Source organism: Callorhinchus milii, unplaced genomic scaffold, assembly GCF_018977255.1.
Source record: "Callorhinchus milii isolate IMCB2004 unplaced genomic scaffold, IMCB_Cmil_1.0 Scaffold28, whole genome shotgun sequence".
Taxonomy (NCBI): domain Eukaryota; kingdom Metazoa; phylum Chordata; class Chondrichthyes; order Chimaeriformes; family Callorhinchidae; genus Callorhinchus; species Callorhinchus milii.
In genome coordinates, this window is record NW_024704769.1 from 2,525,805 (window position 1) to 2,546,764 (window position 20,960).

The 20,960-nt window shown below is 51.0% G+C and overlaps 2 protein-coding genes and 1 non-coding gene across 3 annotated transcripts in view; 2 read left to right on the forward strand and 1 right to left on the reverse strand.

Moving 5' to 3' along the window:
- LOC103172999 (transcription factor COE2) overlaps positions 1 to 2,692 on the reverse strand; it is a 44,211-nt gene extending 41,519 nt beyond the window's left edge. Inside the window, exon 1 of the mRNA XM_042344476.1 lies at positions 2,389 to 2,692. Within this exon, the coding sequence (XP_042200410.1) occupies positions 2,389 to 2,519 (131 nt within the window). The 5' untranslated portion in view covers positions 2,520 to 2,692. The remainder of the gene's footprint in view (positions 1 to 2,388) is intronic.
- A 7,909-nt stretch (positions 2,693 to 10,601) lies between these two features.
- trnat-ugu lies at positions 10,602 to 10,674 on the forward strand. Its single transcript has one exon. It is a non-coding gene; the product is annotated as a tRNA-Thr (tRNA).
- A 1,240-nt stretch (positions 10,675 to 11,914) lies between these two features.
- Positions 11,915 to 17,806, forward strand: tmem230a (transmembrane protein 230a). The gene is made up of 4 exons (XM_042344581.1): positions 11,915 to 11,974; positions 14,485 to 14,601; positions 15,272 to 15,394; positions 16,141 to 17,806. Exons 2-4 carry the CDS (start codon positions 14,503 to 14,505, stop codon positions 16,279 to 16,281), a joined length of 363 nt encoding a protein of 120 aa, XP_042200515.1. The 5' UTR covers positions 11,915 to 11,974; positions 14,485 to 14,502; the 3' UTR covers positions 16,282 to 17,806.
- Positions 17,807 to 20,960: the final 3,154 nt, after the last annotated feature.

Consider the following 20,960-nt stretch of genomic DNA (forward strand, 5'->3'; position numbering starts at 1 on the left):
GTTCAACTAAAGTTAACAGTCAGAGAGAAGGGGAGAGGATGAGGGGGAGACATAGAGAGGGATGGAGAATGCATGGGGTGGGGGGAGGGGGGTGGGGGGGGGGGGAGAGTGTGTGTGTACATGAGTGCGGCGAATGTGTCGGTGTGTGTGAGTGTGACTGTGAGTGTGAGTGTGTGTGAGTGCGTGTGAGTGAATTAATGCACGTGTGTGTGTGTGAGAGAGTGTGTGTGTACGTGAGTGCGGATGTGTCGGTGTGTGAGTGTGAGTGTGACTGTGAGTGTGTGTGTGTGTGAGTGTGTGGGTGTGTGTATATGAGTGTGAGTGCACGAGTGTGTGTGTGTGTGTGAGTGTGAGTGTGATTCGAGGTGGTGTGAACACATTGCCAACCATGAAACACACACAGTCGGAGGGCGATAGTTAATCCCTCATTTGATTTGGGTTTCAAATATAAAAACTTTACAGTGACTTTACTGTCTTTACTCTCAGCACTTTACACCCCCCCCCACCCACCCCCACCCCCCCACCCCCCCACCCCCCCCCCCCACCCCCCCCCACATCCCCTATCACCCACCACAACACAACACGGCCTCACAGTTTACACTCCAATCAAAATCTGGTCCCAAATGGGTTTAAGAAGCTTTTATAAAATATAATTAGCAAATGATACCTTCGACACAGGTTTAAGGGTAAAAAAAAATAATTTTTTTCTCTCTCTCTCTATCTCTCTCTCTCTCTCTCTCTCGGCCAACAATCGTCTGACATGAAAAAAAAACACTCAACTGACCCTATTTTTTTTTCTGGGTGTTTTTTTTTTGCGGGGAAATGATCCCCCAAATCCCCCCCCACACAAAAAAAAAACACTCTCTGAATCACTGGAAGCGATCAGAACCGTTTCAAACTGCGCCTCTGAACCGTCGCAAATGATGATCGTCCGAAGCAATAATTGATCGATAACATTATCGATAACGACGCACTTTTTTTCTTACAGAATTAAAGAAGAAAGTGCACAACGTCGTCGGTCATCGTTTTTCGTCGTTAACGTTGTTTTTTTGATGATAATAATAATAATACGACGATAATAATTGATCATTTATTGATAATAACTGATGACAATACGACGTTTAGAAAATTAAGTGCGTTATTGTAATCGATGATAAATGATAAAAACAATAAAAACAGCACTTGAAGTATTAACACTAACGATCTTTTAGGTTTTTCTTTAAGATTTCCTGTAGATTTTTTTGCTCTCACTTTGGACAACAGCGAAGGTGATTGTTATATTAATGATAGTGATGATAGTGACGATAATAATAGTCATAGTCATGTTCCTCGCATTTGATAGAGCGGCTTTTATCGCCTTGTGGAGACGTCTCGAAGCGCTTCACTTGGAAGGTGTAGTGACTGTGCATTCGGTGGGCGAAACGCGGCCGCCCATTGCGCACAGCGGCGTTCACTACAAACAGCAGTGGGTTGAAGTGACCAAATTATTATTATTATTATTATTATTATTATTTTTGAAGGGATTGTTATCCCCGGAAAAGTGATCGACTAACAACCGGATTCCTACTGACTGCTATGTGTGTGTGTGTGTGTATGTGTGTGTGTGTGTTACCCTGTGTGTGTGTGTGTGTGTGTGTGTGTGTTACCCTGTGTGTGTGTGTGTGTGTTACCCTGTGTGTGTGTGTGTGTGTGTGTGGTATGTGTGTGTGTGTTACCCTGTGTGTGTGTGTGTGTGAGTGTGTGTGTGTGTGTGTTACCCTGTGTGTGTGTGTGTGTTACCCTGTGTGTGTGTGTGTGTGTGTGGTATGTGTGTGTGTGTGTTACCCTGTGTGTGTGTGTGTGTGTGTGTGTGTTACCCTGTGTATGTGTGTGTCTGTGTGTTACCCTGTGTGTGTGTGTGTGTGTGTGTGTTACCCTGTGTGTGTGTGTGTGTGTTACCCTGTGTGTGTGTGTGTGTGTGTGTGTTACCCTGTGTATGTGTGTGTCTGTGTGTTACCCTGTGTGTGTGTGTGTGTGTGTGTGTGTGTTACCCTGTGTGTGTGTGTGTGTGTTACCCTGTGTGTGTGTGTGTTATCCTGTGTGTGTGTGTGTGTTACCCTGTGTGTGTGTGTGTGTGTGTTACCCTGTGTGTGTGTGTGTGTGTGTGTTACCGTGTGTGTGTGTGTGTGTGTTATCCTGTGTGTGTGTGTGTGTTACCCTGTGTGTGTGTGTGTTACCCTGTGTGTGTGTGTGTGTGTGTGTGTCCTGTGTGTGTGTGTGTGTGTGTGCTCTCTGTGTGTCCTCGTGTGTGTGTGTGTGTGTGTGGTGTGTGTGTGTGTGTGTGTGTGTGTGTGTGTTACCGGCTGTGTGTGTGTGTGTGTGTGTGTGATCCTGTGCTCTGTTCCGTACCTCTGAGCTGCCACATTGGCCGCCACGACCCCGACTGTCCGAACCCAGGATCTGACTGCGTCCATCGCAGCTGTGGGCTTCTCCTTAACCTCTGTCCCTCCTCTGGGTAAGTGCTCCTGAATGCCAAACATTGACAGAGCCCCACAACCGGACACAGGAACAACACTGTGGGCTCTGCACCTTCCAACAGCCTCGTCCTGTGGCTCCTCCAACACCACCACCTCCACCAGATCTGAGCGTCAATATCACCTTAACCCTCACAGCCCCAAGTGTCAAGTGCAGCCACACACACACACACACACACTGTGTCTCTGTCTCTCTGTGCACACACACACACACACACACTCTGTGTCTCTGTCTCTCTGTGCACACACACACACACTACGCACACTCTACACACTCTGTGTCTCTGTGCACACACACACTACACACTACACACTCTGTCTCTCTGTGCACTCACACACACTCTCTCTCTCTGACTCTGCACACACACACACACACACACAAGCTACACTCTCTCTCTCTCTCTCTCTCTCTCTCTGTGTGTGCACACACATACACACTACACACTCTCCCTGTCTCTCTCTGTGCACACACTGTCTCTCTCTCTCTCTGTACACGCACACACACACACTACACTCTCGCTGTGCAAACACACACACACAATAGAGACACACACACACACACACACACACACACAAACACCCCCCCCTCTCTCTCTCTCTCTCTCTCTCACACACGCGAAATACACTCACACACACAATTACACACACTCACACACACTACGCACTCACACGCGCAATACGCACACACACACACACACACACAATACTCACACACACTCACACACAGCGGGAAGTTGGGTGTGAGTTGCGGGGAGGTGGGGGGTGAATGCGGATCTGCGTTGCGGGTGAGTGTGTGAGTGTAACGAGTCCAGCAAAGTTTTGGGGGAAAAAAATCCTTCCGTCAGTCATTCACCCCCCAAAAAAAAGCGCAGAGAACATCCAGAGCAGCAAAATCCAAACCACCAACACAGCACTGACTGCTTCAACAGAACAAGTAGGAGGAGGGCTGGGGAGGGGAGGGAGGGAGAGAGAGAGAGAGGGAGGGATGGAGAGAGGGAGGGAGGGATGGAGAGAGGGAGGGAGGGATGGAGAGAGGGAGGGATGGAGAGAGGGAGGGAGGGAGCGAGGGGGGTGGAGAGAGAGAGAGAGAGAGAGAGAGAGAGAAGGGGGGAGGGAGGGGGTGGAGAGAGAGGGAGGGAGGGAGGGGGGTGGAGAGAGAGAGAGGGGGGGGGGAGGAATGAGGGGGAAGAGAGTTCTTAATCCCAGAGCGGTGGGAATACGAGAGAAGGCGTTTCATCAGTGTTTCAGACATAGGTTGGTTGCCTTTCTGTCTGTCTGTGTATTGGGGGGGGGAGAAAGCCCCAGGAATTGACAGCTGTGGGGTAGGACCCCTCCACCTCCACCACCCCCCCCCCCCCCGACCACCTCCCCCACCCCTTATATATACTGTTTGTATCTTTTCTGGATAAACCCAAATCTCTTTCGCGTTGGACTGAGAGAGTCTGTCACAGAGCAGTCGGTATTTGTGGTGTAGCTGTGTATTGTGAGTGTGTGTGTGTGTGTGTGGGGGGGGGGGGGAGGTGTGTAAGGGCTGTGTGTGTGTGTGTTTAAGGGCTGTGTGTGTGTATGTGTGTAAGGGCTGTGTGTGTGTGTGTGTATGTGTGTGTGTGTGTGTGGGGGGGATCTATTTCTCCCTTTCTTATCGAACTATCCCTTCAGTTTTGCTTCTATCTCTCTCTCCTGTCTGTTTCTCTCTCTGTCCATCCTGTCTCTCACACCCTCCTCCTGATGTCAACCACACACAGACCTGCTCACAGGGGGTCACTGCATCCCAGGTTTGGATGTTTAATCTCTTTACTAAACCTGTTTCCTATTTATGTTGTGTTTGAGGGTCTGTGTGTAGAGTGTGGGTCTGTGTGTGTGTGGGGGGGGGGGGTGGGGGGTGGCTGTGTATGTGTGTGTAGTGTGTGTGGGGGTCTGTTTGTGTGTCTGTGTGTCTGTGTCTGTGTGAGTGGGGTTGGGTGTCTATGTGTGGGGGTATGTATGTGTAGTGTGTGTGGGTGTGTGTGTGTGGGGTGGGTGTGTGTGTACTGTGTGTGTGTGTGTGTAGGGGGTCACCGATTAAGTTATATCTGTGGAAATTCAACCATGGACAAGGGTTGACTGTATATTTCAGTCTCTCTGGGTGAAAAAAAATAATCCTACTCATTGACAACATAAATATTCTGTAATATTCCAATATCAAATAGATTATTGATGGCATTAAACAAAAAACACGGGAGTGTTCCCCCTCCTCTCTCCCCCCCACTCCTTTCGAAAGAACCATCGCAACAGATACACGAGGAGGGAAGCAGTTTTATTGCGTTAAATCAAAATGAAATGTTCAAAGAAAAACAGAGGAAAATCGCATCAAAAGCATCAACAACACAAACACAAACACCTCCTCTCAAAACCCAAGTCAGGCAGTGCGGCGTTTGTCTAAAGTGTTTAAAAAACACAATATTTTGGGTTTGTTGGTAATAAAAAGCGAACAACTCGACTCTAACCCTTGTGGCTAACACACATATACACACATACACACACACACATACACACACACACACATACACACACATACACACATACATATACACACAGCCCCCCCCACCCCACCCCCCCCATCCCCACTCACATACACACACGCAAACACATACCACACAGTCCCCCAACTCTCACACACACCCTCACACACACCCTCACACACATACAGAAACACCCCCTCACAGACTCACACACATACATACAAACACAAACACATAGGCACACACACAGACAAACACAAACCCTCGCACACAAACGCACACATATGCAGCCCCACCACACACTCACATGCACATACAAACACAAACACATAGACCATTCACCCCCCTCACACACACACACACACAGACGCACACATGTACAGCCTCTCACACACATACGCAAACACAGACACACATACACATACCCCCCCTCACACACACACACATACACTCACTCACACACACAGACACACAGATACACACACGAATAAATTCCAGGGGGCGATTTATGGCCATAACATTTCCATGTTATCCATTTGACAGCAAAAATTTGGTCCATTTCACAGCAAAAACACCGTTACAATTCAACAAATGATTAAGAATAAAAATGTGAAGCGTTTTGGAGACGTCTTGAAGACGCGATAAGGCGTTATATCAAATGCAACGATTATTATTATTATTATAAGATCCTGCGTCAAAAAATAGCATTTTTGAGCTCATCAATTGACCCTTTTGGGGGTCAAAATGTTTGGGAGAACCATCAAATTGTGATGTAAAGGAGATGGATAGGAAGTGTTTCAATATACAGTCTGGATGTCTATTTGTAGATGTTTTTCTATTTGTTTTTTTTTGTTAAATAAAGAGTTATTAAAAATCAAGAACTGGGGGGGGGACGGGACAAGGAGTGGTCTCTGTGGATAAAAAAGCGCTGTATCAAATGCAATAATTATTATTATAATGACTATTAATATAAGAACACATCAAACCCGGGTTTGGTTCGGACTCTCTCCAGAAAGCAATGCAAAACAACAAACAAATAGCCAACATTCACACCATCACAAAACAGTGCACAATCTCTCTCTCTCTCTCTTTCTCTAACACACACACCAGCCCTCAACTCCCACCCCCCCCCTCCCCCCCCCCCCCCCCCCTCTCTCTCTCTCTCTATCCCAAACACAGGGGACATTTAAACACACTGCAAAAAAAAAATCTTTTATCACTGTGTTTTTGACAAGCAAAGTGACATTACTCTGCAGTTTTCGTGTGGTTTTTAGTAAGAATTATACAAGCAATGTGCCCCGAAGGGGTCTTGATCCCAACCCCACTCCCCCCTCCTCTGTTTCACGTGTACCAGGTTTGCACACACAAAACTGTACATGTTTTAGGGGTGGGTTGAAAGTAACTCTCTCGCCATCTGTCCAGCTCTGTTCAGCTGTTATCTAACCACCAAGAGATCTTGTCGATTTATCATTGTGTGTGTGTGTTTGTGAGTGTCTTTTCCCTAAGATCCAATTTAAATTGAGCTGTGGATTTCATCCTCTCCCTCCCCCCCCTCCCTCCCCACCACCAACCACCAACACCATCCCTTCCCTCTCCCATTCCCTCCCTTCAGTAAATTTTTTTTTTGGGGGGGGGGTTAAAAAAAATACAAAATTGGGAACTTATCCCCCCTCCAAAAAAATTCAAACCCTTTCTGTTTCTGCCACAGAAGTTTAGTGACACACACACAAAAAAACCTCTCAACTCCCATCATCGTGATTTTATCAGCCATCGTATCAAATGATAAATGTTTAAGTCAAACATTCAGAATGATGGCTGATGAGGTGGGGGAGTGGGTGAGTGAGTGAGTGAGTGGGTGAGTGAGTGAGTGAAGGAGTGGGTGGGTGGGTGAGTGAGTGAGGGAGTGGGTGAGTGAGTGAGTGAGTGAGGGAGTGGGTGGGTGAGTGAGTGAGGGAGTGGGTGGTTGGGTGAGTGAGTGAGTGGGTGAGTGGGTGGGTGAGTGAGTGAAGGAGTGGGTGGGTGGGTGGGTGAGTGAGTGAGTGAGTGAGTGAGGGAGTGGGTGGGTGAGTGAGTGAGTGAGTGAGTGAGTGAGTGAGTGAGTGAGTGGGTGGGTGAGTGAGTGAGGAGTGGTGGGTGAGTGAGTGAGGGAGTGGGTGGGTGAGTGAGTGAGGGAGTGGGTGGTTGGGTGAGTGAGTGAGTGAGTGAGGGAGTGGGTGGGTGAGTGAGTGAGTGAGTGAGTGAGTGAGTAAGTGAGTGGGTGGGTGGGTGAGTGAGTGAGTGAGTGAGTGAGTGTGAAATAATGATCAGAAATCGAAACCTTACATGTTTTTTTAACGCAGGATCTTATGGCTTTCAAATTCGTTATTTGTCTCTCCCCCACTCCCTACCCAACCCCTGAAAAAAATAAAAAATTAAAACACAAACGGTTATATCCCCCCCCACCTCCCCCCACCCCCCCACCCCGAAGATTAATTATTTTACAGGAAACTTTCATCCAAGTGTATCATCTCAGCTGCAGAGGTGAGTAACGTGAGGACCGACAGTACGTTACTGTCAGCAAATAAGGTGTCAACGTTAATTTCACGATGGTTTGGGCTATTTACACGAGATCCTCATGAATCTTTCTAACAGTAACTGGATGATGAATGTGTGTGTGTGTGTGTGTGTGGGGGGGGGGGGGGGTGGTGGGGGTGGGAAGAGAGAGAGAGTGTGTATGTGGGAGGTGTGAGTGGCATTTACTGTGAAAAACATAGGTATTTGGGTGTTTTTTTTTTGCCTTGTACTGTATGAGATGTTCATTCATTAACACAGAAACACTCACCCCTCAGCTCTTTTTTTTAGGAGGGGTGGAGGGGTGGGTGGGTGGGGGGGGGTTATCAGTTTGCAGGCCATTACCTGGGTTAAACCGTTCCTATCAGGGTGAGAGGCTTCTTAATGTAACCAGCTGTCACTGGCTGGACACCAGGTGAGATATAATTGTATACCATTCATCCTCAGAATGAGGGGCAAAACCTTAGGCAAGTTTCTTTACTACACACACACACACCTCTGTTTACCCAGCAGTAAGTAGGAACCCTGTTTCCTCCTGTGGATCGCTTTTCCAGGGGTAGTAATCCTTCCCCCCCCACACCCAAAAAAAAAATAATTTGGTCACTCAATCCACAACTGCTTGTGGACGTCGCTGTACGCAAACACCCACAAAACACACAGTCACTCCACTTGGCGGTCTGCCCCGTGAAGCGCTTTCAGACGTCTCGAAGCCGTGATAAGGCGCTGTAGCAAATGCGAGGATTATTATCATTATTACTATGGAATTGGCCCTTCAGGACTCAAGTCCCTTTAGAGACCCCAACAATGTACGACCATATGTGAAGCAATAAACAGAAAATACACAGCAGGTTATGGAGTCAGGGAAGAGGAGAGAGAGAGCGAGAGAGAGAGAGAGACAGAGAGAGGGGGGTGCAACTAGTTATTAGGTGGATTATTAATAGTTTAGAAACTACATTCATATTTGTAGATGGGAGAGGGAGGGAGGGAGGAGAGAGCAGTAAGTTCAGCCCAGTTTTTGCACAAAACTCGATTCCATCACTGCACACAACAGCGCCAACTTATGAAATACATTGGGAGAGAGAGAGAAAGAGAGAGAGAGGGAGGGAGGGTGTGTTGCAGCTGATATAAGGCTCTTAATACTCTGGTGTTAAGTCTATAATGTACTGTGTATTCTATTCAGCCCGTGATACCCTGTGTTCTGGAAGGCACTAAAATAAAATAACGCTTTATTAACTGTAAGATTTTCGATATTATCTGATATAGAGTTGGGAAGAATGTCTTAGAGTGGTTCACTGCGTTGGAGTGAGTGAGAGAGTGAGTGAGGGAGGGAGGGAGTGAATGAGGGAGGGAGCAAGTGTGTTATTGTGGGGGGGCTCGAGGCTGACTGCGTGTTTACGAGGATTGTAAGTTACAAAAGGAGCAGTTTGGAAACCAAAGAGAAAACCTGTGACTTGCAATGAAAGATCCTGCTGTTGTTGATAGGATTATGTCAGGTGCCTGGGGCCATGATTTATTCCACCAAATTAGCCAGGCCATTGGAAAATCAATGTGCATTCAGGGATAGGCTGTGATATTTCTGTAGTCTGTAAAAATATGTCACCTTTCCCTCTTTATTCCCTGAATGGAAACGTTGCTCGATTCCAGCCCCTCAAAAAATAATAAAAATAATAATTTCAGATGTAGCACAAAAGGATTCCCCCGAACCGTATTCTGGTCGCTGCACCACAACAACTTGCATTTACAACAATAATCATCGTGGTAATAATCCTTGCATTTGATACAGCGCCTTATCACGGCTTCGAGACGCCTCCAAGCGCTTCGCAGGATATAATCATCGTTTTAAAAATAACGATTTGGCCACGCAACCCCCCCCCCCCCCCCCGACTGTTTGTGGGGCCGCTGCCGTGCGGAATTGGCTGCCGCGTTTCGCCCGCCAAGTACGCAGTCACGACACTATCCAGTATATCCTGTGAAGCGCCTTTTGAGACGTATCAAACGCGAGGAATATTATTATTATGCGCTGTAAAGCGGATCGACCGTATTTTTTGTGGGGCGAAACGTGGCAGCCAGTTGGCGCACAGTTGCCGCACATTAACGTCCCACATACAGCCATTAAGTTTAAGATTAAATGAAGTAGGATCTCTTCCTGGGGGAAATTTCAGACGGGGGGATATTCTCATATGGAGGTGGCGTGCTTAAGTGGAACTCTCAGTCCGGTTTGGAGACTCTCAAGCACGGCGATGCCTTTCTGCGCGCGTTAGACACCTGGGAATAAGCGCAGTTTAATTTATTGCGACCAGTGGATCCACTTTATTAACTTTCTCGACGCTCTTTTTAAAAAAAAACCTCCACATAATCTGGTATCAATCCTCTCTCAACGCCGACGTTCATCAATCAACCTGTCACGGGATCTGTCTTAAAGTGGGTGAAGAGCACCACTTGGTGGTGAGTGAGGCTGGGCGATAATTCTCTGCTCCAGCCCAGAGAGAAGAGGTCCATGCTGGGCCAACTTTAAACCTGAACAAAGTCCACGACAAAGAAGACCAACGATCATCCGGTTATGCCTCAATTGCAACTGTTTGGGGACGTCTCAAAGCGCTTCACGGAATCTGTGCGCTGTGCGCAATTGGCTGCCGCGTTCGCCCACAAATATACAGTCAATTCACTTTACAGTGCGTTCTGTGAAGCGCTTTGGGACGTCCTCCCGACGTGAAAAGCGCTACATCAAATGCGAGGATTATTATTATTATTATTATTAAGGGAATTGTCTGCGTGTTTTGCGGGCGAAACACCGGGGGCCAATTGCGCACAGCAGCGTCCCCGCAAACAGCCGCGGATCGAGTGGCCGATTATTATTATTATTTATTTAGGAGGAATTATTATCTCCAGAAAAGCGATCGTCCAATCGACTAACAACCGGGTTCCTGCCGACTGCCGGTACACAGAGGCGCACGTGTGTGTGTGTGCGTGTGGAGTAAGGAAACTTGCCCAACGCTTCACCCTGCAGGGAATCAAACCCGGGACCTCTCGCTTGCGATGTACCTGTGGCTCAGTGGTTAGAGCACTCGCTTTGTAAGCGAGAGACCCGGGTTCAATTCCCGGCAGGTCAGTCAGGGCCAAACCTCGGGCAAGTTTCCTTACCCCACACAGAGCCTAATAATAATCCTCCAAAACCAAAACAATAATAAATTGGTCATTTTCAATCCACGACTGTTTGTGAGGACATTGCTGTGCGCAATCGGCCGCCGCGTTCGCCCACAGATATCCAGTCAATTCACTTCACAGTGGGCTCCGCGAAGCGCTTTTGGACGTCGAGGAGACGTGAAGAGCGCTATATCAAATGCGAGGATTGTTGTTATTATTATTACCGCTTTATTATTATTATTATCAACAACTATCTTCACCCGTTGCCCATCTCGAAGCCTTTCTGAAGGCTGGAGCGGACGGCCGTGAGCGCCGGCTGCCCTCCGGCTGCCCTCCGGTGGAGCCACACCAACCCTACGGGGGGCTCGGGGCTGCGCGAGCCTCAGCGAGTGGCGCCAACGCGCGGGTCAACGTCAACGACGACAGCGACGGCGACGGACACCGACGCGCGGCCCTTCACGTCGGGGAGGACGTCCCGAGCCGCTGGACGGTCTGGGACCCGCTGGCGGTTGGGATCGGGAGGGGCGGAGGGCGGGGGGAGGGCGGGGGGGTGGGGGTAAGTGGAGGGCGGCGGAGGGCACGGTCGAAGGTGAGGGTCTTGAAGGAGGAGGGAAGGGGGGGCGATCGGAACCATAGAGCACAGGAGGAGGCCATTCGGCTCATCGGGGTCTGCGCCCACTCCTTGAAAAGAGCTTCCAATTCAACCCCCACTCCCACCCCACCCCCACCGCGCTCCCCCCATAGCCCCGACCAACCCCTCCCCCCATAGCCCGGACCAACCCCTCCCCCCCTCCCCCCATAGCCCCGACCAACCCCACTCCCCCCATAGCCCCGACCAACCCCTCCCCCCCTCCCCCCATAGCCCCGATCAACCCCACTCCCCCCATAGCCCCGACCAACCCCTCCCCCCCTCCCCCCATAGCCCCGATCAACCCCTCCCCCCCTCCCCCCATAGCCCCGACCAACCCCCACTCCCCCCCCTCCCCCATAGCCCCGACCAACCCCACTCTCCCCATAGCCCCGACCAACCCCCCACTCCCCCGCTCTCTCCCCAGTGATGTATATGGCGCCTCTCACACAGGGGAGAGGCGTCACGAAGCGCTGGACGGGGTGGGAAGGGGGACTGAGGGCGGAACCTCGGCCCTCGGGACTCGCGGGCGGCGGAGGGGGAAGAGGTGGCGGACCCGACCGGAAGTGACGGCGGACCGGAAGTGATGGTGCGGCGGCGGCGGCGATGATGGCGGAGGCGATGGCGGTTCTCGGCAGGTCAGAGGCTGGTCAGAGGCTGGTCAGGCACAAGAGCCCCGAGCCCTGGGGGGGGGGTCTGTGTGTGAGTGTCTGTGTGTGTGAGTGTCTGTGTGTGAGTGAGTGTCGGTGTGTGTGTGAGTGTCTGTGTGAGTGAGTGTCTGTGTGTGTGAGTGTCTGTGTGTGTGAGTGTCTGTGTGTGAGTGTCTGTGTGTGTGTCTGTGAGTGAGTGTCTGTGTGAGTGAGTGTGTGTCTGAGTGTCTGTGTGTCTGAGTGTCTGTGTGAGTGAGTGTCTGTGTGAGTGAGTGTCTGTGTGAGTGAGTGTCTGTGTGTGAGTGAGTGTCTGTGTGAGTGAGTGTCGGTGTGTGAGTGTGTGTGAGTGAGTGACTGTGTGTGTGAGTGTCTGTGGGAGTGAGTGTCTGTGGGAGTGAGTGACTGTGAGTGAGTGTCTGTGTGTGAGTGAGTGTCTGTGTGTGAGTGTGTGTGAGTGAGTGACTGTGTGTGTGAGTGTCTGTGTGTGTGAGTGTCTGTGTGAGTGAGTGTCTGTGTGTGTGAGTGAGTGTCTGTGTGTGTGAGTGAGTGTCTGTGTGTGAGTGTCGGTGTGTGAGTGAGTGTCGGTGTGTGAGTGAGTGTCTGTGTGTGTGAGTGTCTGTGTGTGTGAGTGTCTGTGTGTGTGAGTGTCTGTGTGTGTGAGTGTCTGTGTGTGTGAGTGTCTGTGTGTGTGAGTGTCTGTGTGTGTGAGTGTCTGTGTGAGTGAGTGTCTGTGTGAGTGAGTGTCTGTGTGAGTGAATGTCTGTGTGTGAGTGTCTGTGTGTGTGAGTGTCTGTGTGTGTGAGTGTCTGTGTGTGAGTGAGTGTCTGTGTGTGAGTGAGTGTCGGTGTGTGTGAGTGTCTGTGTGTGTGAGTGAGTGTCGGTGTGTGAGTGAGTATCTGTGTGAGTGAGTGTCTGTGTGAGTGAGTGTCTGTGTGAGTGAGTGTCTGTGTGAGTGAGTGTCTGTGTGAGTGAGTGTCTGCGTGTGAGTGAGTGTCTGCGTGTGAGTGAGTGTCTGCGTGTGAGTGAGTGTCTGTGTGTGTGCGCGAGTGTCGGTGTGTGTGCGCGAGTGTCGGTGTGTGTGCGCGAGTGTCGGTGTGTGTGCGCGAGTGTCGGTGTGTGTGCGCGAGTGTCGGTGTGTGTGCGCGAGTGTCGGTGTGTGTGCGCGAGTGTCGGTGTGTGTGCGCGAGTGTCGGTGTGTGTGCGCGAGTGTCGGTGTGTGTGCGCGAGTGTCGGTGTGTGTGAGTGTCGGTGTGTGTGAGTGTCGGTGTGTGTGAGTGTCGGTGTGTGAGTGTCGGTGTGTGTGAGTGTCGGTGTGTGTGAGTGTCTGTGTGTGTGAGTGTCTGTGTGAGTGAGTGTCTGTGTGTGAGTGAGTGTCTGTGTGAGTGAGTGTCTGTGTGTGTGAGTGTCTGTGTGTGTGAGTGTCTGTGTGTGTGAGTGTCTGTGTGTGTGAGTGTCTGTGTGTGTGAGTGTCTGTGTGTGTGAGTGTCTGTGTGTGTGAGTGTCTGTGTGTGTGAGTGTCTGTGTGAGTGAATGTCTGTGTGAGTGAATGTCTGTGTGTGAGTGTCTGTGTGTGTGAGTGTCTGTGTGTGTGAGTGTCTGTGTGTGTGAGTGAGTGTCTGTGTGTGAGTGAGTGTCGGTGTGTGAGTGAGTGTCGGTGTGTGTGAGTGAGTGTCTGTGTGTGTGTGTGAGTGTCGGTGTGTGAGTGAGTGTCGGTGTGTGAGTGAGTGTCGGTGTGTGAGTGAGTGTCGGTGTGTGAGTGAGTGTCTGTGTGAGTGAGTGTCTGTGTGAGTGAGTGTCTGTGTGAGTGAGTGTCTGTGTGAGTGAGTGTCTGCGTGTGAGTGAGTGTCTGCGTGTGAGTGAGTGTCTGCGTGTGCGCGAGTGTCTGCGTGTGCGCGAGTGTCGGTGTGTGTGCGCGAGTGTCGGTGTGTGTGCGCGAGTGTCGGTGTGTGTGCGCGAGTGTCGGTGTGTGAGTGAGTGTCGGTGTGTGAGTGAGTGTCGGTGTGTGTGAGTGTCGGTGTGAGTGAGTGTCGGTGTGTGTGAGTGTCTGTGTGTGTGAGTGTCTGTGTGTGTGTGAGTGTCGGTGTGTGTGAGTGTCGGTGTGTGTGAGTGTCTGTGTGTGTGTGAGTGTCTGTGTGTGTGTGAGTGTCTGTGTGTGTGAGTGAGTGTCTGTGTGTGAGTGAGTGTCGGTGTGTGTGAGTGTCGGTGTGTGTGAGTGTCTGTGTGTGTCTGTCTCTGTGTGTGTCTGTCTGTCTGTGGCTATGAGTCTGTGACTATGTGACTGTGTGTGTGTGTGTGTGTGTATAGGTGTGTGAAGGCTCGGGTGAGTGTGTGTGAGGTTTGAGGGTTTACTGCTTAAGGCACTGTCAGAGGAGGTATTGAGTTAACCTTAAAGTAAAGGCTCTGTAGACCTCGGTTCTGTGTGTCCGTAAATAGCCATTTTTTTTGAATGTGCTGCAGAGTGACTAACTCTATCCCTCTCTCTGTGTGTGTGTCTCTAGTGTTTGATCAACTCGGCTATGATGCCTTCCCGAAACAATGTGGCTACTGGGATCTCCAGCAGCAAAGTGAAATACTCTAAACTGTCCAGCAGCGACGAGGGTTACATCGACCTGCAGGTGAGGCGCTAAAACGGCTTACTGACCGAGAGAGCGTGTCCAGATCGCAGCGCGTTCTGGATGTAGAGTCCCTGTAACTCAGGGGTTAGAGCCCTCGCCTCGCAAGCGAAAGGACCCCGGGTTCGAATCCCGGGCGGGTCAGGTCAGGACGAAACGTTGGGCAAGTTTCCTTACTCGACACACGCACTCACACACCTCTGTTTAACCAACAGTAAGCAGGAACCCAGTTGTTAGTCGATCGGCGGATCGCTTTCCCGCGGGTAATAACCCCATCAAAAAATAAAGCGAATAATACCGCGTTTCACTCACAGAATATGCAGTCACTCCACTTTACAGTGTATCCTGTGAAGCGCTTTGAGACGTCTCGAAGACGTGATAAGGCGCTGGGTCAAATGCCGGGATTATCAATATTACAGTGTTACGATTTAGCTGTGTTTTTTCATAGAATCGTACCGCGCAAAAAGAGGCCATTCGGCCCATCGAGTCTGTGCCGGCTCTTTGAAAAGAGTAATGTCAGTCCCACTTCCCAGCCCTTTTCCCATAACCCTGCAAACCCGTCCACCGCGTTGTAACTGCCCATTGCTGGCCTAGTTTCGTACGGCCTCAGATTATGTTCTCTCTGACCAGTGACCACTGCCTGTCTGTTTCGTGTTTTTTCTCTTCCCTCCAGTTCAAGAAACTTCCCACAAAGGTCCCCTACAAAGCGATTGCACTTGCAACGATCCTCTTTCTGATCGGATCTCTCCTGATAACCATCGGTGCCCTCCTGCTCTCCGGGTACATCGACAGTTCGGTGAGCTGATCATCGTAATAATACTGTGCACTTGCATTTGATTTATCGCCATGTCTTCGAGACGTCTCAAGCACTTCACAGAATATACTGAATATACCAAACTGGCTGTTGCTTTCGCCTACAAAGTGTGCGGCCAATGTTACTGTAAATGTTACTGTTACAGTAAAAATCCTGTGAAGGTTTTTGAAGTATATGGGTATAAAGAGGCTTGAAAGGGCTACAGCAACAACTTGCTTTTACACAGCGCCCCTCACGTAGGTGGGGAAAGAGCGGGCAAGGCGGAGGGATAGAGGAAGAGTGTTTCCAGAGTTTCGGGATGTAGTGGCTGAAAGCGCGGCCACCGATGGTGGAACGAAGAGCACAAGGGACCGGAGGGGGTGTCGGAGCCAGTCTAGCGGAGGCAGCGGGTTGTGGGGTAAGCAGGTGGGAGAGGCAGAGAGGTGCCAGGGCACGAAGGGATTTGAAAACGAGTGTGAGGATCCTGAAATCGATCCGGTCAGCGATCAGGAGCCCGTGGAACCTGGTCAGGACTGATCTGATGGGGGCTTGGAGTTTAGCGGGGGTGAGCATGGGGACAGGTCAGAGCTCTGGGATTGAATGAACACCCTGCGCCTAAGAGCTGGTTCAGATGCGATGGGTTGAATGGCCTCCCTCTGCGCTGTAAATTTCTGTGATGTCAAATGTGGTGAGGATTATCATTAACTATTGTTCTCATCATCCAACTGAAACCCCGTTTCCCTTTCCAGTACAGTGACACGACATGGCCAGTATTGATCATCGGTGTCCTCGTCTTTGTGCCCGGTTTCTACCACCTGCGGATCGCTTTCTACGCTTTCAAAGGCTACCGAGGCTATTCTTACGACGACATCCCAGACTTCGATGACTGAGGACTTGGCCTCACAGTTCGTCCCCATCGATGGCATGCGATCCTGGTGTGGGGAGCTGGCAGGACCAGAGGACATCTACCACCTCCTCTTCCTTGGCTACTTCATACACTGGGCAAGAGTCAAGTTAGCGTAGAGTATTGGTGTCCAAATTATATTTTACGTTGCAATTTTTCTCTTCTTTTTCTTTCTTTTGCTTAAGACCAAGCCACTTTTCAAACCTGTTTGGCTCTAGGACCGTGTCCATGTCGAAGCCGCAAGGGATAGGTGGGGGTTGGGGAGGGAATGTTTTTTATATAAAAAAAGATGCGACTGAGTAGCTTGTTTTATTTTCCAATTCAACTCTTTAATTATGTTCCACCTTAAACATTGCTTTGGGAACTGTTCACTTTTCCCTCCCTGTCCCCAAATGTAGGAAATTTGTGATCCCCCCCTCACTTTTTAATCTTTTTAAAGTTAATCATAACAATAATAATCCTTGCATTTGATACAGCCCCTTATCACGTCTTCGAGACGTTTCAAAGCGCTTCACAGAATATACTATAAATTGAATTGACTGTATATCTGCGTGGACGAAACACGGCAGCCAATTGCGCACAGCAGCGTCCCCACAAACACTAATGATTACATAAAACAGCAACGATTACATAAAAGGTTACAGTATGGAAACAGGCCTTTCAGCCCAATAAGTCCATGGTGGTACTGCACCCTCTTAATCCCCTCTCCCATTCCCCTCTGTTCCCTTCTCCCTTGTGTATTCCTTATCTTTCATTGGAATCTGTCGCTGGTGATAGCCCTTAACGTTGGGAAGAGGATTTCTGCTCCGCATGTCAGTGCAAAAATGAGCCGAGCACTGTGGGTGTTCTCCCTCTGATAAAGACAGCGGCTGAGCAAACCTTCTTCACCCATCGAGGTGTGCAGCTTAAAGCATGTATTTTGGTGACAATGTGACGTAAACTAGCGGTGTTAAATCGGAGTGGGCTGCTCCTGTGTGTGGTTTATTTTCCCCTACGCGTTCACAGACACACCATTTTCCGTTTTATTTCCCTGCATCGTTGTCTGCCCGAAAGGTAGGTTGGGATGGACATATTCACCTCTCTCCCTGATGCTAGGTTCTCGCCGCAACAGAACAGAACTTTGACTGAGGTGCTGGCTTGTGCGACTTGAAACTGGGACAGTTCATTCCCCTCCGCATTATTGTAAAAAAAAACTCTGCCTCTCTGTTTTCTCCTTTTACCACAACTGACTCTTATCAACAGTGAGCCTGCCTAATGCTGTTGCTTAACACTGTCCCAAGTCCAGTGTTGACCGATGAACCCTCCTTGGCAATGCAGCGTCTCACACCCACAGCTTCCCGCTCGCTCTCTCGCTGACCGAAGCGTTCTCCGTGAAGCTACTCTTAAAGGATAAGAGTTGTCGGCAAGAAAAAACGAAAGGGAGTAGCATTTGTTTGGATCCAGATCTTATCTCTTATACCTGAAGCATTGGACCGTGTGAGCAACATTCAATAAAATATCAAGTGAAATGATCTGACTTGGCATCAACGTATTCATTGAGAAACTGACCCGCCTTCAAATCCTCGCACTCGTGTTCAAATCCTTTCACTCCCTGGCACCTCCCTCCCTCTCCGATCTCCTCACTCCCCAATTCACCACCGCTGGCCTCTGCACGACTGGCACCAGCTTGGCCCTCGCACCCTCCACTCCAGCATTGGAGGTTTTCAGCTGCAAAACTTTGGAACACCCTCCCTCAATCCTCACCTCCCTCTCTTCCCCCCTCCCCACCTCCACTCCCCAGGCTCCGCCATTGCTGAACTCTCTGAGACACTGTCCTGAGTGGAGGGTCCTATACAAGTGCAAGTTGTTGTTGACCCACCCACTAAAGGTAGTTTTGTCCCTGGAGTCAACATCCATTGGGAACTAAGTTCATAGAATCAAAGAATGTTACGGCACAGAAGGAGGCCATGCGGCCCATCGAGTCTGAGGTTCCAGAAGGAAAACTATATTATAACAGCAATAATAATCCTTGCATTTGATATAGCACCTTATCAGGTCATTGAGATGTCTCAAAGCGCTTCGCAGAATATATTGTAGACTGTGTATTTGTGGGCGAAATGCGGCAGCCAGTTGCGCACAGAAGTGTCCCACGAGCAGTCGTGGAATGATTGACCAAATTATTATTGTATTTTTTTAAGGGATTATAACCTCGGAAAAGCGATCCATTAATTGACTAACTACTGGGCTCTTAGGTAAACAAAGGCATGTGTGTGGAGTGAGGAAAGTTGCATAAGGTCTTGTCCTGACCGTGAATCGAACCTAATTCCCTTTCAAACAGCGTAGTTGGGCTGATAGTCTGGCATCATCTCCGCATTCCTAGTAACTGTTTGTATAGAAATTGTCTTCCAAACAACACCCTTCCCCCCCCACCCCCTACCACCCCCTTGACCCTCTTCCTAAAAGCTTTCAGAAACTATGACTGGGGGGGGGAGGGTTTTGTTATAATTTGCTCCGTGTCCCGAACCAGCACTTATAAACCTACTGCATTAGTCACTGCGGGCGGTTAATCCTCAATTCAGAAGAAGCAAAATGTTAATACTTTAGTCCAATTACAAAATTATAATAACTCGATACCATAATCCCAAGAGGATAATGATGTGTAATGCAATTGAGGGGATACGGAAAGCACCGGTCCATTTTCTTGTGACAAAGACAGCCACTGTGCCAGTGGGTGCTCGAAATCGGCCCTAACGAGCAGCAAACATCAGGACCTGATTTGCTGTGTAACAATAATAATAATTCTTGCATTTAATGCATTAAATGCATTGTGTTAATTAATTACCACAAAATACACAGTCAAATCGCTTTCCAGGATATCCTGGGAAGCGCTTTGAGACGTCCCAAAGACGCGATAAGGCACTGAATCAAATGCCAGGATTATTATTATTATTATTATTAAGAGGTTTCAGTGGTGCCGTGCAGAATAGCTGTCAGCAGGTGGCAGTGAATGCAGGCTGGCAGGGGGTTGCAGTGCCTTGGAGTGAGTGGCGGGAGGTTGCAGTTAGTGGCAGTGTTTTTGCGAGAGGTTGAAATGTGTGGCAGGAGGCGGTAGTGAGTGGCATTGAGTGGCGGTCGGTGGCATTGAGTGGTAGTCGGTGGCAGTGAGTGGCGGTCGGTGGCAGTGAGTGGCGGTCGGTGGCAGTGAGTGGCGGTCGGTGGCAGTGAGTGGCGGTCAGTGGCAGTGAGTGGCGGTCGGTGGCAGTGAGTGGCGGTCGGTGGCAGTGAGTGGCGGTCGGTGGCAGTGAGTGGAGGTCGGTGGCAGTGAGTGGGTCGGTGGAGTGAGTGGCGGTCGGTGGCAGTGAGTGGCGGCGGTGGCAGTGAGTGGCGGTCGGTGGCAGTGAGTGGCGGTCGGTGGCATTGAGTGGCAGTCGGTGGCATTGAGTGGCAGTCGGTGGCATTGAGTGGCAGTCGGTGGCATTGAGTGGCAGTCGGTGGCAGTGAGTGGCGGTCGGTGGCATTGAGTGGCAGTCGGTGGCATTGAGTGGCAGTCGGTGGCAGTGAGTGGCGGTCGGTGGCAGTGAGTGGCGGTCGGTCGGTGGCATTGAGTGGCGGTCGGTGGCATTGAGTGGCGGTCGGTGGCAGTGAGTGGCGGTCGGTGGCAGTGAGTGGCAGTCGGTGGCATTGAGTGGCGGTCGGTGGCAGTGAGTGGCGGTCAGTGGCAGTGAGTGGCGGTCGGTGGCAGTGAGTGGCGGTCGGTGGCAGTGAGTGGCGGTCAGTGGCAGTGAGTGGCGGTCAGTGGCAGTGAGTGGCGGTCAGTGGCAGTGAGTGGCGGTCGGTGGCAGTGAGTGGCGGTCGGTGGCAGTGAGTGGCGGTCAGTGGCAGTGAGTGGCGGTCGGTGGCAGTGAGTGAGTGGCGGTCGGTGGCATTGAGTGGCGGTCAGTGGCAGTGAGTGGCGGTCGGTGGCAGTGAGTGGCGGTCAGTGGCAGTGAGTGGCGGTCAGTGGCAGTGAGTGGCGGTCAGTGGCAGTGAGTGGCGGTCAGTGGCAGTGAGCGGCGGTCGGTGGCAGTGAGTGGCGGTCAGTGGCAGTGAGTGGCGGTCAGTGGCAGTGAGTGGCGGTCAGTGGCAGTGAGTGGCAGGAGGTTGCGGTGTGTGGTGCTGTGATTGACAGGAAAGGTGCCGCCAGTCCACGGGGGGGGGGGGGGGGGCGGAGCCTGTGGCGGTGAGTGACAGGGAGCCGGCTGGGCCCCGCCCTCGTCGGCGATGACGTCAGGGGGACGCCATCTTGTGGGGCGGGAGAAGCGGGGGGCGGGGCTGAGGCGGGGCGTCGCGCGGCCACAGCCGTGGGGTGAGGGGAATGGGTGGGCGGAGCCTGTGGCGGTGAGTGACAGCGAGCCGGCTGGGCCCCGCCCTCCTCGGTGATGACGTCAGGGGGGGCGCCATCCTGTGGGCGGGAGAAGCGCGCGCGCGGGGGGGCGGGGCTGAGGCGGGGCGTCGCGCGGCCACAGCCGTGGGGTGAAGGGAAGTGGGGGGGGGGTGTGTGGCGGAGCCTGTGGCGGTGAGTGACAGCGAGCCGGCTGGGCCCCGCCCTCCTCGGTGATGACGTCAAGGGGGGGACGCCATCTTGTGGGGCGGGAGAAGCGCGCGCGCGGGCGGGAGGCGGAGCCTGTGGCGGTGAGTGACAGGGAG

What these genes read in the sequence shown, in the direction of transcription:
- tmem230a (XM_042344581.1), top strand. Translation starts at nt 14,503, where the DNA reads ATGATGCCTTCCCGAAACAATGTGGCTACTGGGATCTCCAGCAGCAAA. An exon ending in AGGGTTACATCGACCTGCAG is followed by an intron (nt 14,602 to 15,271) that starts GTGAGGCGCTAA and finishes TCTTCCCTCCAG; the next exon opens with TTCAAGAAACTTCCCACAAA. An exon ending in CCGGGTACATCGACAGTTCG is followed by an intron (nt 15,395 to 16,140) that starts GTGAGCTGATCA and finishes TTCCCTTTCCAG; the next exon opens with TACAGTGACACGACATGGCC.